This window comes from Epinephelus fuscoguttatus, linkage group LG1 (genome assembly GCF_011397635.1).
Source record: "Epinephelus fuscoguttatus linkage group LG1, E.fuscoguttatus.final_Chr_v1".
NCBI classification, from domain to species: domain Eukaryota; kingdom Metazoa; phylum Chordata; class Actinopteri; order Perciformes; family Serranidae; genus Epinephelus; species Epinephelus fuscoguttatus.
This window is the reverse complement of record NC_064752.1, coordinates 24,506,268-24,525,192: the sequence shown is the minus strand read 5'-3', so window position 1 is coordinate 24,525,192 and position 18,925 is coordinate 24,506,268. Positions and strand designations below refer to the sequence as shown.

Sequence of the window (18,925 nt, the reverse complement as noted above, 5' to 3'; positions counted from 1 at the left end):
ATAGTTCTTTCTAGAAGTACTACTAGAAGGAGTTGCATGAGTAGTAGTTAGGGCTACAGTGGTATAATGTAAAATAGTACAATGTGGTATGAAAATTGATGACTATCATACTGTGTACATTGTCTATGGTATTAGAAAAAAATGCAACTGCAAGGAGAATCTCAGCTGCACATGCTAGGGTTGTACTGTACTGTACTTTTCCTGTGGGCAAATAAAAATGTAATTTTTGTTTTTGCCACAGAGTCCTGTGGGTGGCTTCCTGGCTTTGGGGCACTTTGCAGCGCTTCACAGTGGTACCACCTCCTATCTGACCCCAGCGTTCTCACCCAGGTGCACTTGTAGGTAGTTAAATTTGGCACCAATTCATTTAATGTGAAGAGGTGCTCAGCAGTACCAATGTAATTTGGTCGATACCCTTAAAAATATCAAGTTCATTCCCCAGCCCAGCACACACATCTCCTTTCGTCCTTGCTTGCCTGTCAGACATTTTAGAAATACTTCTATTTCAAAAATGGGTTTCAAGTTTTTATTATAATAGTGTTTATTCAAACCCAAAACCCCTTATGTTTTAATTCCTTTAAGGGTCATTGTAGCCGATAGTTGAGCCCCGTTTCCACCAAGCAGTACAGGACGGTGCTGTTCAGTGCAGTAAGCTTTTTTCTTTCATTTCCACTGTAGAAAGTTGTGGCTGGTACCAATGGAACTGTTCCATACTTTACCCCCTCTGTTGGGGTACCTAGTACACAGATCTGGTACTGAAAGGTGGAGCTGTGAACACTGCAGTCTGCTGATTGGTCATTAGAGGACAGTCACTCTGCTCAGGGCTGAGCTGTGGCTGGTTTTGAGGCTCATGTTACCACGGTTCATACTGTGGAGAGTTTTATCAGTAGACTGTAACTATAAAATGAAAGGATGTTTTGCTGCCTCTTACAGCAGCTGGAGTCTGAGAAAAAAATAACTTAATTCACTGGGTCGACTGCTGGTGACTTTAAAGGGGGAACGTTAACTTGTAATGTTACTCAATGCATGAGTTGGCGACGTGAATCCATCAGCACACCTTAAATTTCAATGTGACAACTCTGACCATCACTTCTGCATCTTCAAGCATTTATATGTAATGATTTCAACCGGGTTATGTGAACAGCACATATTCTAAGCTTCACTTGGAAAAAAAAAGGGTCACAGATCTTTATCCCTGTGGGCTCCCGCAACATTAAACCCCTGAGCTTGCCTAAGAGGGACTAAATGCACAAACCTGCTATTTTTAAATATCCCATGGAGAGAGACTCTCACTGCAGCCAGTGGATGATAAACGAGGAACAGACTTCCATCTGTGTCACCGGTAATGAGGAAATACAGTGACAACAACCCGGCCACACGAAAGAGTACTGTTTGCAGGGGAAACGCTAAGGTCTACGAACCATGTCTGAAGGGTTACTTTTGGCTCCAAAGGTACCATAACGAAAGTGTTTGGTGGATAGAGGGCTTTATAATGATTGCGATTGTTCCGTGAAAATCTCATGCTGTTGCAACCCCAGTAGTCATAGTAGCAGTATGTCATTTTTTTTTTTTAATTACTAACAGGTTTTGGCTGATAATCAGCAGGAAGCATTCACACAGGAATGAAAGGCAAGGAAATAAACATGAACCCACTGAACAGAGTGAAAACCTCAACCAAGTCTTAATAGTCTCCCGAATTGACCATTACTTTTAAAATCAACAGTGCCCTGGGTATATAACACAGTAGAAAGGTTGTGTATAGCCAACGTCTGGATGATGATGATTGTATAGGAAAGGTCACAAAGTCTCCCCGTTTAATAGGTGCCTTCCCTCTTTGTTGCCTGAACTCTCTGCAGAGATCACAGCTGAACACAGATAGGTCCGAGTCAATCCAGCCATTAGTGCGAGATACGCCGGTAACGGACTTAAATAGACAGCCAGGGGCCATTTTAACATAACCTTCTTGGCGGAGGTAAACATCAACTTTAGCCAAATTATCTCTCCATTTTGCACCTGTGCACTTTGACCTGAACTAAACAGACATGTATTTATTAAATTGGCTGTTTAGAGGAGCCTCTATCTGCACAGCTCCAGCCTTATGTCTGCTGCTTATTCGCATGGCTCCACAGTCATCCTCTGCTTGTATTTTTACAGCTTGAGAGTGGGAGAGCGTGTGCATATGTGGGTATATGTGTCAGTCAGACGCAGGAAAGTGGAAGAAATTAAAACTGAGTGCAGCAGAGAGAGAAAAAGTGTGCAGGTTTTTTTAGCCTTGGGTACCCCAAAACCGCTAATTAGGCCACAAATCACAAGATAGCACATGACCACATCCCCAGATGAGTGTTGAGTTAAGCACAGCAAGCAGCCATTTTAAATCCAGCCTTAATCCACTCTGTGTCTCACCCTCCTCACTTCCCCCATAGCATCCACATGCAAACCCCTGCTCGGTATTGAGATGCAGCTAGCATTAGGAAAGATAGATGAGGAGGCAAATTAAAGGATAGAAGGGAGGAGGGAGCTCACATAGAGGAACAGAAAATTGACTCCAGAGAGGAGGTGAATGCTGGGGAAGATCGGTTAAATTAATTTCATAATTAAACTTCCTGTAGGCAGGTATCTGCTAGGTCTGGATGGAAAAATACAAAATCTAAGTTATAAAGTACAAATTTAGATTCTCAATTCCCCGCCACAGATGCCCTTTGTTGCACCTTAAAAACACATGCCTCCTACAGACACATGCACCGAGGAATTAAAGTCCAGCTTGCTGTAAGTGGTGATTAAATTTAATGTAAATACGAACGTGTTGTTACCACAGCAGCGAATGTCTGAAATAGCAGAGGCAGTTTTGTGCGCATGGATGACTGACAAAGTGGTCCTCTGCCCTCTGGCTTCAAAGTAACAGGGAAATGGCTCTATTTATATTTCAGAAAACTGGACACATTAGCACACTCAAAATGTTTTCCAACATGAGGATTATTTTTTGCTCAATTCAATCAAAGGTCCATTTATAAATCCGGCCTACTGTTGCTGAATGAAAAGTGTCACATTCAGCTTTTAAAACACAAAATACTACACAGAAAATCAGAGAGGGTGTTTGCATTTGAAAACGTGTGATGGGCTAAACTTTTCCTGCAATATGCAAAGAGCAGCTTCTACCCCAATAACTTCATGATACATCTACATTATTTATCATCCCTTGCAGGTATATGAGCTCCCACTTAAATGAGTCATGAGACTCTACAAGACAAAGAATGACAGGCCTGAGTGATCTTCCTCCTGCCTGCTCTGGTGTCAGAATATGAAGCTGGATCCCCTTAAATTAACATAAATGACTTTGCCTTTGCAGAAAGATAATGACGCAGGTTGTTTCTGATCTAATGGTGTTGATGTACGGGCTGTATTCAACTTACTTCATACTTAAAGCTGCCCAACTATTTGTGCGATTAATAAATAGACTCAATATTTATGCAATTACAAAAATCTTGCCCACCCCACAGGCACCATTAACCCACAGAACAACTGAGTACAAAAATAAGGCTCGAACCACTCTGAGCTATTGCCCCCTCTAAGCTCCGCTCACCCCCTCAGCAGCCATTACTCTTCTACGTTGCAGCTGTTCTGCAAGCTAAGCAGGGACAACAATGGCTACATGTTTACACAGCAAGTGTCCTTATAATTTAGAATCCAGACAGGAATCGATAGTTAGCCGTGTAATTCAGTAAACTAGAGATAGTAGCACAGGATAAACGATCTAACAAGCCTGGGAACGTCAGTGATCTGGAAGTGATGCAGTACTAAATCCCATCAATTGCTTCTATACAGTTACTACTCAGTCCCTTGCAGGTGTGGGTGCAATTTTATGCTAACGTACCTCTCGGCATTTGAACATATGATCAGTCAAACAGGGTTTTGTAATTCAAGCAAAGCACTGCACATCTTCCAACATTGCGCCATTATGCCACTATTACGGCCTTGCCCCCTGCAGTTAACTCCTCACCTCTGGGGGGGGTATGGAGTCATTACAAAGTAAGTCATCATGATTATGAGTTTAAAAATTTGCTGAGCTGCTAGCTAGCTCATTCCAGCTCATCAGCATAACCACATTAGAGAGGAAACCTGTGGGCTGGCAATCTCACACTTCCTCAATATTGCAATCCCAGCAGGCCAAGCATGTCCACATCCATTACGTTGGACTGAAGCCACCAACTAGGCCTAATATGCTGCCACAAGGCACACTGACGCCATGTGACACCTGAAATTAAATTAATTAGGTTTACACAACAAACCTGTCGGTCCAATACATCAATCTGCTGCAAACAGGGAAACCACAAGATTTGGCTGCATTTATCGTAGTTGTTGTGTACTGGGCCTTGGCTTTATGTGTCCTGGTGGCACAGGCCCAGGACACTGCTCTCTGGACATGCCAGTGTGGCAATACAAACTATCAACTTCAACAAAAACCTCACTGATACAGTATTAGCTCGGGGCGTGGGAATCCCTAATTTATTTCCATCCTTAATATATTTACCTCATCTAGAGAAAGGAAACAGATTGGCAGAAGCAGTGGGAAGTAAGATGATTTGGAGCTCAATTCTGCTAAATTGGTTGCTGCCAGCGTGATACATCATGGAGAATTAAGATGCCTCTCCCCCAGCACAGAACTTCGGCAGCCATATTGGCACATCTGTCAAGGGCCCACCCCTGACAGAGACAAATGGACCAATTCTGGCACACGAAGGCTGATCCAAACTGCTAGCAATAACCAAGATGAATAATGAGCCAGCTTGGGCCCCAGCAAAATTCATTTTTAATAATTAGTGTTCCTGCACCTCTCATTTTCTCCGAAAATGAGTGCAGGTACAACTACAGGTTGATACAACACATCAGCAAGACTGGAGGAATATAGATGATGTTGTGTTAAGCTTCCATCATCACAGAGAATGGCTGTGACTATAAATGCAGGGGTGTAAGACAGATGAATCTCACTCTGTTCTCCCAGGAGGAGGAAATTAATCAAGTCCACAAAGCGCTGTGGTTACGGGAGGCAGTGGAGGAACGTTGCAGGATGAGCACAACAAAGTTCAACAGTTCCTCCGGACTCTGCCGTAAATAAACACAGTTCCTGTTCCCAAAATAAAAGCAAAAGGGGAGATCATTCTGAAGTGCAACAGAAACTTGTAGCACACATCAAAGCACCTTACAGAGGAAGTAGTCAGGGCACAAGTCAAATCAATGTAATATCACAAATCACAGACAGAAGCCAGGACGTGCCAATCCAGAGACTGAATGTGATAAAGTTGCAGCTTTACTGAATACCTGACATGTCAACTGACAATTATGTTTGTTATGCCCGCTTACATCGAAGAACAAACAATGGTTAAAGGTGTTTGCTGCTTGTCATACGATCAGTGTGTTACCCTAAAATCCTGAAGAGTTTTGCTGAATGCTATAATATTCTAAAATGAGCACTAAGAGCAACATAGTAAGTAACAATACTTTGTGTATTAGTAGAAAATCCTATACACAACACATAATGGGCTTTCAAAGGACAACGCTACACCATTTCGTGGCTGCTAAAATATTAAATAACTTTAGGGTTGAACAATTAATCGAAATTTTATCAAAATTGCAATATGGCCTACTGTGATTTTCAGATTACAGGTAGAGCATGTATGGAAAAGTCGATCATTTTAGTGCAGGGCTACCCAGAACATCTGTCTACACACTTATAAACAGCGCCTGGAAGAAGATCAGCTCTGCACTCAGGATTTCAGGTAAAAAGGCTATATGGTGCTTGTTAAGGATGCTTAGCAACCTCAGACACAATCTGCCGCCGCGCTCTTCAAAGCCAGCAAAGAAAAGGCACAAGAGTGGTGCCCAGCGCCAGACCTTGCTTTTCCAGGCGGTTAAAGATGCAACGCAGCATGTGTACAGCCCCTAATTTCCAGGGCTGGTACCTGCTGTTATTACGCAGGCTAGTTAATGACATGTCGGGCAGGAAATCCAAAGTGTGGGATCATTTTGAGAAGGTGAAGGACGAACCCAAGGTGATATGTAAACTCATCTTCAATGGTCAGCTACAAACATGACGTACGATCTGAAACATGTAAGTAGCTACATGCCCATTAGCCACTTAGCACAATCATTACTGCTTTGCCGACAGTGTCATTAACAGGCAGCTCGCTCAGTGTGTGACGTGCACTTGTAGATAAAATATAGGCCTATATTAAAGGTTCATTTGTATGGTTTTGTATTTCTCTGTAATGTAGCACAGTGTTAACAATGTTACTCATACTATTCTTTCTCATACCTTCAACTCAAACCATTGTGTTGCCCCGCCCAAAATATATAATTTAATAAGAATATAAATTAATATCCTAAACATGTGGACGACTAGTCGACTAATGGCCCTAAATGACGACTATTGGTCCCACTAGGAATATTCTTTGTTGGGGGCAGCCATACTGCAGTGCAGACTTAAGAAAACATCTTTGTTTGGTACAGATCACACCCTAAGTCACACTATAATCATTTTTACAATGGCTTTTTTTTTTTAATGAAAATGAGAATAATGAAAATTACCATTTCCTCTAATATCATAATCACAGTATCTGTGAAAGAAATCTTTTTTTTTTCTTCAAAATCATTTGGGAATGGCACATCAGAAATGCCACAGCCCCATTGGGGTTAAGCACAATCTGAGTTTCTCAAGTTACATCCATCTCAGAAGGGGGTGTTTAAGTAATTGCAATCAAACAGAATGGGGAAACCCTATTGCTTTAAAGGTTTAACTGTATTTTGGCACATGGCAGTTGGGGGGTAGAGTAAAAGTTTTACCTAGCAGACTGGGTGCAGTATTCAGTAGACTGAGATTTATGTGAATGGACTGTAGCTGGTGTGCATGGTAATTGAGTTATAGCATACGCTCACCTAAGGACCTACTAATGTATATTTTCAACTGGGAAATGCAAAAATATTGCAATAACTTAAACACCTCCTTCTGAGATGGATATTACTTAGAGCTACTTTGGAAAATCACCGGGCATATTGTCTAGTTGATGGTAATGTCATCGGACTGCATGGTAATTGGAAATTAAATTCAACTGTGATTTTCACCTGCCATTTTAAGTATTCCATCCTGGCAGAAATCCAATTTAACAATTGATTTGGAGTGTTCATTTGGACAACAAAAATTGTGTATCATGATTCATGATACAAAGCAGATCCCACAATAGCTTTAATATCTGTTATTTGATTGTCTGGAAAACAATCAGAAGCAAAACATCGTTATTTACAATAAAACAGATCTCATCAATGGGAGTGTGGCAGGATCTCTGGAGCGCTTGTAAAAATCACCTCTATCTTTCTCATCAGAAAAACTCACAGGAAAACCTCCGTTAGGGCTGGTATTTTTATCTTCATCCCCGAGGAGTATGTCCCTGGATCCCCATATAATATGCCCTATACTTTACCCTCCATGCATACCCCGTGCACGGCCTCATAGTCAGGGAGCTTTGCTTTAAAGTCAAGTGCTTCTCATACATAGAGGTCTACCGGGAGCAATCCTCCTCTCGATTCATTACCTCCAGGAGGCAGAGCTCCTTCTGTCGGGCACCATGACAACATGGCATTGCTCTTTTCCCTCCGGTCTTTGTAGGGGGGTGTCAAGCCGCAAGAGACAAAGTGCACTGCCTTCACAAGCACCCAGCCAATTTAAGGTTGTATGAATCACAGGGTTTAATATGTTAAAACCAACCAATCTGAGAGGCAATTTGAAATCGACCCAAAAACTGTGCCTCTGAAATCCTGTGGTGAATTTGTTCAAACAACTGTCTCTCTAAAAAAAAATTTATATTAATGAGATCAATTGTCCGACTGCGGAGTAATGTATGATTGACGTGTTTATCTCAAAAGCCGGGAACACCTAATCAGTGCAGTTTTTAAGCTGCGTATTTTAAACAAAAGTTGAAGAGAATCATTTGATAGATCTGAAGTAGTGAAGCTGCAGAAAAGTGGGTGCAGCGGTAGAATCGAGGGGTTAATTCAAAGCCAAAACAAACAGCCCTGGCAATCAAGAACAGTGAGTTACCTAATCTTGTTTTGTATTCTCTAAAGTACTAATTAAGTTGGATCAACACAGCAATTGATTGAAAATGACACTTCATTCACTTCATTATGTGAGACATGAGTGGAAAGATTGCTAATGATCACGGGCAACCTCAGTGAAGTGGAATAAAAACAGTCAGGCTGAGGGGAAATATAATCCACATGTATCAGACAATCGCAGGCTCTTTCAGTGGCTCCAACAGCTTGTCAGGATGGCTTCCATCCAAACATCCATGACTGCTGCAGTAGGAGCCCCGGCGCTACAAAACACGGAGTTATAAATGTGAAGAATCGCTGAAGGTATCGTGGTTTAACAGCAGTATTATTCATTTATGGAGGAAGACTACCATATAATCTAAAGGATTTGGGCTACAGTAGCATGTGCTCTTTACTGCATTTTTAATTTCCCCAATTATGCACAGTTAGTGTGTTTTCGAACAAAAATCATAAATTTCACAGTGAGCACTGCCAAGAACATAAATCTTTTATAATTGCTTCATATCAGTCTGGAATGACATGCGAGTTAATTCAAGGAAAATCAAGGACATCTCCCGATGCAGTGGAAAATAAAAAATCCAGTGTAGAGTAGATTATATTCAGGGTGGTAATCTATATTTTTCTACATCTAATGCCATTATTTCTTTGCTTTTCCTTCTCAATTTTTTGTTTTTCATTCTACACACTGTTAGAGGGGATCAAGCCTAATGCCTCTGCAAATGCACATTAAGGTACTCCAACTGTTGTGCTGTAATTAAACTAGAACAATAAATCAACAAGAGTGCAATCAAAAGCAAACTACTGCCTATATTGGCCCAAAACATAAAACGACCGATAAAGGAAGCCGGAGGAAACCAACAGAGAAGATGTGAAAACCTGCAGAGATATAAAAAGGGGGGAAAATGATGCATTGCCCTGTTCCTGTGGGAGTCTTACGGTGAGTATGATATCATCCCTCTTATGAAAAATGCCTCTGTGCGCACACACGCACACACGCACACAGCACGCCTTAAATAACTTTTAATCAAATTTCAGGGTGTAGGTTTCGAGGCTACTTACAATGAGGTTCATAACCAAAGCACACAGGAAGGTGACATGTCATGGAATGATAAGAGCTCTCATTGCACTGTGTGTGCCTCATGTCTCAATGCAGACTGGACTAACATGTAAGATACAATACCAATCTTCCTCATCATGAAAACCATGCAATATATATTCATACTGAGGACATTAACATCATTACATGATGTAAAAACTCAGATCATTATGTCATATATCACCAAATGTTTAAAGTGTCAGCAATCTTTATTAAAAAATATAGGGCACATTTAAATTCTTACAGCTGATAAATCTGATCTGAACAATGCTGAGGATTCAAGAAACACTCTAGATTGTTACTCAATTGTTTTTGCTGCTGCTCCAGTTTCAGAGACTCATATTGTTCCACATTCTTCAAACAGCTCCTTCCTGCAGAAGTCTGTAGACTGGAGGATACACAGCGAAGGGTGTGGAGAGTCGGTGTGAAACAATGGCTGCTATACTCCTCTATATGTTATGTACTGTGTGTGTGTATAGCCCACAGAGCCAAGGTCTGTCTTGCACTAGTACCTTCTAGCTTCAGGCTAACTCTACTGTGTGCATTTCTTTTACACTCACTTGCACAGAGCAAATGCCCTTAATAACCATTTAGCTGCTAAGGCACGCTTGTCTGTCCCCCATTCACAGCCTTAGACACTAATTACCTTTCCAAAGCAATGGACATTTCTGTGTTCCCTCAATGCTTCCCTTTTTCTCAGTACAACCAGCCAGCTGCCTTCACTGGTAGGAATTAGTGCTCAGCACGGGCCTGAAATAAATGTCCAAAATCAAGCCATGTCAGCCAGTTCCCTAACCCGATGTTTGGTAATTGGGAGGAGATAGGATCTCTTAATGTTTGAGCTTTTCACATAGAGTGTGTGGACGAGCCTGCCTCTCGCTCAGCATTCAGACAACCCAGCACACCAACACAAAGCTGAATGTTTGCCCACAACAGTTGCAGAATATTAGCAAGTATTGAAACAGCCTGCATCTCCGACTGTTTACATAAACATACATAACAATCTGTCAAAAAATAAAAAGACACACAGCGCTAGAATTTAACTGAGCAAAGAAATGTGCCAGGTCTAAATCGAGTCTGATGTCTCGATTAGAAAACAAAGCACACACCGCCGTGAAGAAGATCAGAGGCCTGTGCTACAAGGCAGGATTTGGGGTTAGCGAGGTAACATCAGGGTTAACCCTGGTTTCTGTACTACGAGGCTGGTTCACTTTTCGCAGGGAAAAAAAATCACTGTAGTAACTCACACTGCACAGCTAAACTAAGAGGATCAAATCACTGACGAATCAGATCGCTGGAAAAAAGGAGTATATATATTTTTATAGGTCAGCAGAATCAATTTAATGTTCCAGGCTTTCTTTTTTCTACTCAAGTTTTATAGCAGAGCTTCTCACAAACAAAAACACAGTCTACAAAACTGAACACATAATGGTGGTTTTAGCTGCATTTTAATTATGCAAAGTTTATTTTATCCCTGGAGTGATAGCTGACAGTGTGGCTGATTTCACACTTTGATTCCATCACTACAGCTCAGAGCAACATGTGACACCTGTGTGGTGAACTGGAAACAAAAACACAAGACTGTCTTTTATTAGAAAAATAATCCAAACGCTGTTAATTGTCTCCCGTGATTATAAATGCAAAAGTGCTTTACTTTGGTAGCAGAAACAGTCTGGGAATAAGTGTTTTTATTTGACATATTCAGAGTAGTTTCTTTATCATTCTCTTCATCACATCACTCTATACTTTAGTCATATATATATAATAACTATACCTACTTTTAACATTTGGAAATTATTTATTTTTTGTTTCTTCTTACTCTGTTGTAAGATTATAGGCTATCATTTACATTTCACTGCCATGACTTTTTGCTGTCCCCAAAACAGAATTACCGACAGGTAATTAGTCTCACCGTTTCATCTCATATCACATGAAGTGCTGCGTTCATGGTTCTGATTATGCTGTTCGTAATTAACCACCCTGCCTCTTTCTCATGATAGAAAAACAGTTGACTGAGCTATTTGATAACTAGCTCTGTGTTATTGGTAATCCAGGAGGCCAATGTTAGGGCTAGTGAAACAGGAAAACTAAAAAATATCCTGGGAATGTTGAACTTGCTTTATCCTAACCTAAATCAGAGATCTGCACGTAAGGGCAGCTACGATGCAAGGAGTGCAACGAAGATGGATAGAAGTATGATGCACCTATGGTTTCCCACAGGGTTTCATAGCAGTGGTGGGACATCAACCACCAATATTATGAAAAAAATTCATATGCTTTTACGAAAAAATAAATAAATAAATGTTAACATAAACCTTTCGCTGTTTGCACTCTTCTCCTGTTTGCATTTCCTCGCCTAATACCATGGGAACAGTGGTGCCAAAGACAAAATATTCCATCAGTATAATAATTTTCAGAGCTATGATTCACTCTGAGAGCAGAGGGACCGAGTCAGTTATTTGCTAGGGGGTGTTTTTGGACCTTGGAACCTGTAAATATAATTTTACTGACTGCTCCTCCCTTCCTGAGCTCTTCTAGTGAGGTGCCCTCGATCAAAGCACATAACCCCTATTTCCCACCAGAGCTGCTCTATGGCCGACTGAGGGCTGTGTTTGCACTGTGTGAATGTGTATAGTTGAATGTGAAGCAGCGCTCCTAAAGAAAATTGATGTGTGCTTATTGGAACTGTTCTGTGCCACCCCCCCCAAAAAAAAACGCATATCGTGGTCTGCATACGCCTGCATAAACTTGTAAGACAGCATCATACTACTTAACATAGAGCGAGTTATAATGCAGGAAGAGCCTCCGTGGTATCTAAATATTCAATACATAAGTGGGTGGATACAAAACTTGCATGTTGGATGCCTTCAGAGTGTCAGACTGAAGATATAAAAATAATAATTGCTGTATAAACTATGTATACAAAATGCCTCTCACAGTTACCTATTAACAAAAAACATTTTCATATTTCTTTTGCTAATTTGCTAAATGTTTTTCATAGACATCAAAAAAAAAAATTCTAAAGCTTATAACTCAGCCACTGCCACTTAAAGACCTCAGTGTTTACACATCAATTTGCCATTTTTCACTTGAAAAGCACACCTCAACTTTAGAAACACACATAGGCAAACACATACTCTGAGAATATTTACAGGCATAAAAAAGGTACATAATGAATCATCCATTAGAGCGTACATCTGACTGTTCACTCTGGGCTGCCACATTCGTCTGTCTTTCCAGTTTGTTAAGGTAGAAGGCTGAGAGATTAGAGGAGGAGAGCCTAAATTCACACTTGCATTAAAAGCACGCATATTATTAATAACAGAGGCAGGAATTAAAACAACTAATCTAGCTCGACTGTCACAGCCGGGCCTGATGTATTTCTGATACAATATACATCACTGCAAATGGAGGTCGGCTTGAAGACAGCTGCCAAGTGCACAACTAAATGCGACATGCTAGAGGTCAAAGTCACCCTTTATGCTGTGTGTCTGACTTTCATATTTGTACCCATCACTTCTTGAAGAATATTAGTTCACGACTAATTGCTTTTATTAAATTACTTGCGCATGAATTGATCGTCACGCATTTCAGTCCACACAAATTGTGTGTCTGATTCAGACCTGATAACAAATAAGTACATTTTAATCACCTTTAATCATTTGCTGTTAATTACAGTATGCTACAATGGCCTGAACATCAACTCACTTTGCCATTTGTCAGTGTTTTCTTCTCCCCAGTGCATTAGTTTAATTAGAGTTATTAGGAGCAATGAAAACATACAGTACAGGTATACTATTATATAAATACTAATTAAAGCTTTCTGGCTACAGCAGTGTGTGCAAAATAGGGGTTTCTGGCAAAATGGTTGAGAAAAATAGGAAAAATGATGGGCAAGATAGAGTCGAGGTTAACAAGTCAAAGAAATGCATTTCCCCTCCTACTGAAGGCTTTGGTCAGTGAACAAATGAGAGCTCACCTGAATAGGACCAGTAGGGGTCACCGGCTGCCCTCCTCTCCCTCATTACGCCTGTGCTCCCTTGGTGCCCGTCTCCAGCATGGTGAGGTTGGCCACCCGGTGCAACTGTGGGAGGCAGACACAGGGGAAGAAAAGTTTCATTTACAGCCTGAATAAATACTTATTCGACAATCTATTAAAAGAAAAAATGTACACTGCTGATGTTGAAAGTTGGCAACACAGTGGGAGATTTAGACGGAAAATACTAAAAAATGATCACAAAATCCAGTCTCCCTAGAAATTCTGTTCTGATTTCTGCACAATATGTTAGATTTGCAATTTAATGTAAATGCAGAGAGACGTGTGCACTCAATGCAGCTTTGTAAAATGTGAGAATGGGAGGGTTGGGGTGATGGATGGGCGTGTACTGTGTCCAGCTTTGACACCACACACTGGGGTTCATCCCCCATCTCCTGGGGCTTAGCAATAACTCAATATTATCTCTTGTCAACTTTCAGCAGGATTGTGATGATGTCAAAATACTGCAGTTTACAAAAGTCTGCACTAAAAAAGTACAATATGCAGGATTTGTCTAAAAAGACAAAGTATACAGAATCATGCACAGTAATCCCTCTCGCCTTCTACATGTATGACCCACTAGAAGTGTGTGGCGGTGCATTTATCTGCAGAGACTCTGCCCTCTGTCTGTATGTTCTTATTTCGCTGCGTTCGGGATGTTCCAGGGCACAGCGCTCAGATGAGGTCAGGACTTCATAAAAAGGCAGGGACCAGGTACCAGACCATAAGCAGATGCATTCAAGAGAAAGCTATGAAAATGTCGGACATAGCACAGAATATCCTCCTGAGACCTGCACTTTTGTTTGGTATGCATTTGATTTTCTCCTAGCTATTTGGGATTAGTAGGACCTGATTGGTGCAAAAAACTAAACATTGTCAACAATAATTAAGTCCTCAAACGAGACGATAATAATGTCTCAAGGTCTTCAAACTAGTAATTTCTTATTAACAGCGTCTTAGCTTGTTACCATTGCTAAAATTGGTTAAGTTTGTACGGCATATCAATCTACAAGCATTATTCATCATAAATAAACAAGTTCCGACCATTAACTTTAATCAGGTTTTGTACCGTGTCCACTTTTGTGGCTGCAGACTGACTTGGCAGATTGATTGGCCATCTTGTTTTTACATGGATTAGTGCAGTGTGATCTTATTACCACTAGATGGTGTCCACAAATTAGGACAGCAGGTCTAAATTGAGCAGAAGGAAGTATAGACAGTTTCAAACTGGACAACATAAACATTCTAAATGGGTCCCTTTGTATTTCCTGTTTGAATGTATGTTAATGCAGAAGCTGACAGGAAGTAAACAGGGACCAAAGTTGTTGCCCTAGCAACAGAATAGCAATGAAATGGTCCAAAAGGTCCAGTAAATCCAAAATGTGATGTCCTCAAATGACAACGGTTAGGAGGATACAGAAAATCTAGGGTTTGCTTTCACTTTCACTGGCGATACGGTTTACAAACACCAACCCACAATTCCTGCATAGTATACCTTTAACCATACTGTAGTTGTCATGTAAGGAATAATTTAGAAAAAAGGCACCGAATTGAAAACCATCATTGAAAATTTAAACACATCTTTCCAGAAAAAAAATCAAATCAAATTTTTCATCCAAGATCAATAGGCTGTAAATACAACAATAATTTCAAAAATCAAATACGCTCAAAATTGTAGAGCTTAAGTGCCTCTATACTTCAGTTTAATAGAAACATTCTGTCAAAGTGCCTCAAATCTCCTCCCAAATTGCAGCTGTTGCAGCTACTCTGAGGACAGACTGTAACCCCCAGTGCTGACAGCGACTGAAACATACTTTAACAAGGATAACATTTACCCGGTATGTTGGCCTGGCTATCATGACAAATTTCGCTTCCCTGAACTTCCTAGTCCCCCAGCTGAACCAGTGAAGGAGCAGCAGCTGTGACAATGTGCACCCCCCCACCCCGCCCCCCAAAAAAGGAAAAAGTCCCTTGCTTTCAGCCCAGGTGCCATCATTTGACACAATGCCTTAATGGGTGGTAATGATCATCACCATCAGGGATCTGCAGAAAACAAGAGGAGCTTCTCCTTCAGGCCGTATGATGCTTCTTGCTCTCTTACAGCTACAATCAATCAAATTCTTTTACAGCAGCAGCCAGTCGGGAGAGGAAAAAAAAATAGAATAGACTGGGAGGTCAATATGTTTGCTATAGCCTATATGTATTGATATAATAATGCCACAAAGGCTTCCCTGCCAAGCTCCTATGTGGAGACGTCACTCAGTAAAATACAGACAGCCCATGTTACCAGGAGCGCAGACAATCAGTCGCATGTCCTCTGGCCACAAATGTCTCTCGAGCTTCTTACGGCAAATTGCCCGAAAGACATCAAACATTGTCAACAGAATTACAGCGAATGCTAGAGGCACAAATTGTCCTTAAGCATACACACTCCCTAGTCCCAGCCTTGCAATAATCAAACTCATTGGGGGAAATGTGCTCCGCAACGGATGCAGCCTGTGCCAGTGGAGAAGAAAATGTCGAGCTGAAGCCATTGTCAATCAGGTGCTTGAGCAAAACAAGAGTGTTTTGTGTTGCTTCGAGCAGTCAAAACCCACTGTGGCATTCAAAACCCGGAGATGTATTGGCTAATATTGGTTGCCTGTTGCTAGAAGGATGCAAACAATTGGGTGGGCAGATTGTTTCTGTGTAAAAAGCGAATGGCAGGAAAAACTAAAACAAAAGCAGAGATGACAATCTGCCAAATGCAAAATGGAAGCAGAAATCACTGCTCGCTGCAAAACACTTTTTGAATCCATTTAGATAATCCATCTTGTATCACTGTTGTTTTTCTGATTTTGTTTTTGTACAACTGGTTACAAATTGTAGTCAGTACTGTTCACCATTTTAAAATGGCTGCCTTAACAAATATGTCGATTGGCATGACAGTTAATCTCACATCGAACATGGACCAAAACTAACACAGCACCAGTCTCTTTGTGTGAGTCTCAGCATCTGTTCATTCTTGGACAACACTAGCAAAATAGCTATACCAGCAAGAATCACAATTTCAGCCCCATAGTACAAATAATATTCACAGTAAAACCTCAATTAAAAGTCTAGTCCCATTTATAAGCCTGGTTCCTTTTACTAGCCCGATGTGGCTACACATTTTGACAAATAAAGGCCTGTCTCAATTACAAGCCTGGTCTGGTTTTGTTATAGAAGTTGGATGTATAAAACCAGGTTGTTGGCTACCCACTTGAGCTTACTGAATTTGATTTTACTGAAACCATGAGCACCAAAAACTAATTCATTCAGATTTACCGGCATAGTAAACAAGAGAGGAAAAAAAAGTGGTGACTCACTACCACTGAAGCGGTCATCAAGTTAGAATATGTATCCGTTCCTTGATAACCCAGTAAGTTATTCATATTCCTTTAGTCAGTAAGGGTCCACTGATCAAAAGAATCAAAAGGGTTTTCATAAAAATGAATACAAGTTGCAAATATCAATATATATTAACAGGATAAAGTAGTGTTGTGTCGGTAGGTGCTGTAATCCTTGGCTGCCATATGACAAGTATCGTACCTCTCTCCGTATGATGCACCGTCTACTGGAGCTAAATCAGATGATTTGAAAATATGTTATTCGAAGCCTCATTTTGTACAAGTAATATTCATATTGGTTTAAAAGGACTATTTAATAGTAGGCTATTTCCTGTCGTTGCTGAGCAACAGTTTTGTGTGAATGGAATTAAAGCCCTGTCTCAGTGATTTCAGCAAATAATAGTTAGTAGTATATATATATATATATATATATATATATATATATATATATTCCAGGAATGCATCGCACATTGGTATCAGCCAATATTCACCTTGTTGACTGCCGTCAGCTATCAGCAAAGATGATGCCATTCACCGCCAGTCTTCTATTGTTTCACGTCAATTTTGCTAAATGCTAAAAAGCAGGACTCGAGATTAATGGCTTCCCGTCATCCAGGGGACAACAGAAAACGTGTTTAGGACAAACAGACATCTTTCCCTGGACGCGTCAGGAGGAAAGGACGCAGTAAACTCACTATCGACGATAATTGATAATGTTACATTGTGAACAACATATCTGGAGGAGAGCTAGTTAATGTTAGATGTTAGCAGCTGGTGGCAAGAACTAACTGCTAACAGAGGTTGCCTTAAGTTACATTATAATGTGTTCAAGCTCTTTTCAGTAAAAATGAATGTTAGGTGAAGGTTACTTATAACATTCTAATGATGTGTTCAAATGTAATCTTGTAAAATGTAGTTTCTGGCAAGAAACTTGAATAAATAGAGTTGTTAGAAGGAGAAATTTGTTGATGCTTTGACAGCATTATAGAATACATACTAGAGAGGGAGTTATTTATATTACATACAGTAAAAAAGGCTTTTGAAGCAGCTGTTTTTTAAAATGTTTTTCATGTGAAAGAAGGCAATGTTAAAGGTCACTATAAATATGTATAATTGAATTCGTGCTCATGTTAAGATAGTGTAATGAGGGACTGAATTACTTCAAAACAGATCAGTTTGTTTTTATAATGAAGACTTCTTTGTCTCCCTGGCACAAAACAAAATCTGTATCTGCTCTCATCCAAATTGTTATTTTAAATATTGGTACTGGTGCAGAATTTCACAATCAGTGCATCCCCATACATGACATAAATTTATCTACCAAGACAGAAACAGATTATGCTTATTTTAAGGATTTCCCACAGGATTATCATTTTGAAGTCTCCGTTTACATTACACATTTGACAGGAGAGTTCCCTTCTCTTATTGTATGAGCACATGCGATGTGACATTGCATGACGATGTAACCATGACAACTAGTGTACAGTATAGCACACTTGTTAGCAGTCTCACGAGGTTAAATGTAACTTCGGAGGAACAACAGCAGAACTCCCTGGACTCCTGAAGCTAAACCACCTTAAGATAGTGGATTGTAGTTGGCTTCATCAGCATCTGCACACATCAAATACAAACACACACTCACACACACATCTCCAGCCACTTAAGACAAGCTCAGCTCTTACTAATAGTTGCATCATTACTGAGGATTAATTAAACTAAGCACTACATCAAGCCAAGTCTTTCCCAGCACTTAAAGTCGGCGCATTACTGTCTCCAAAAATGGTCTCCACTATGGTGTGAGCCACTCACACAGTGTTTTCCAAATCAAATTCACTGCTTGGAGGGAGGTCACGCAGGCTAAATGGGTGAAGTCATAAATGGCTGCTTTGTTATCATTAAACGTATCAATTCACTAAGGGGAAAACAGGGGTTAACATAAAGTGTGAAACAGAGATGGAGGGCGTCTCTGTGGCAGAGACTTGGAGCATATTTGAAGGCAGGTTGTGAAACAGGAGGGCTGCACCGTCTTTGATCAGAGAGCATAGGAGACAGCACCATGTCAACAGTTTACTCTCATCCATGTCAGCCGTCCCCTGTGGGCAAAGGATTAAAGCCACAGCATCTCTGATAGAGCAGAGCAGACAACACAGTCGGAGCTGGGCCTGAAGGAGACTGAGGAGAGCTGCACAGTGCTCGCACAACATTCATAAATCTTAAATCCAGAAAACACAAGTGAATGGCAATTATGTAGGTTAACCGGTAGTTTAAATGAGATGCTCTACACAGAGTTTGGCCTAAAAAGGTATTTTTGCATTTAGACGT

The 18,925-nt window shown here is 40.6% G+C and overlaps 1 protein-coding gene across 2 annotated transcripts in view; it reads right to left on the bottom strand.

Annotated features, from left to right (window-relative positions):
- The window catches only part of ca16b (carbonic anhydrase XVI b), a 138,979-nt gene that overhangs the window by 94,813 nt on the left and 25,241 nt on the right, over nt 1-18,925 (bottom strand). For both annotated transcript variants that reach the window (XM_049589307.1, XM_049589296.1), the window contains exon 2: nt 13,179-13,283. In XM_049589307.1, the coding sequence (XP_049445264.1) occupies nt 13,179-13,283 (105 nt within the window). The remainder of the gene's footprint in view (nt 1-13,178; nt 13,284-18,925) is intronic.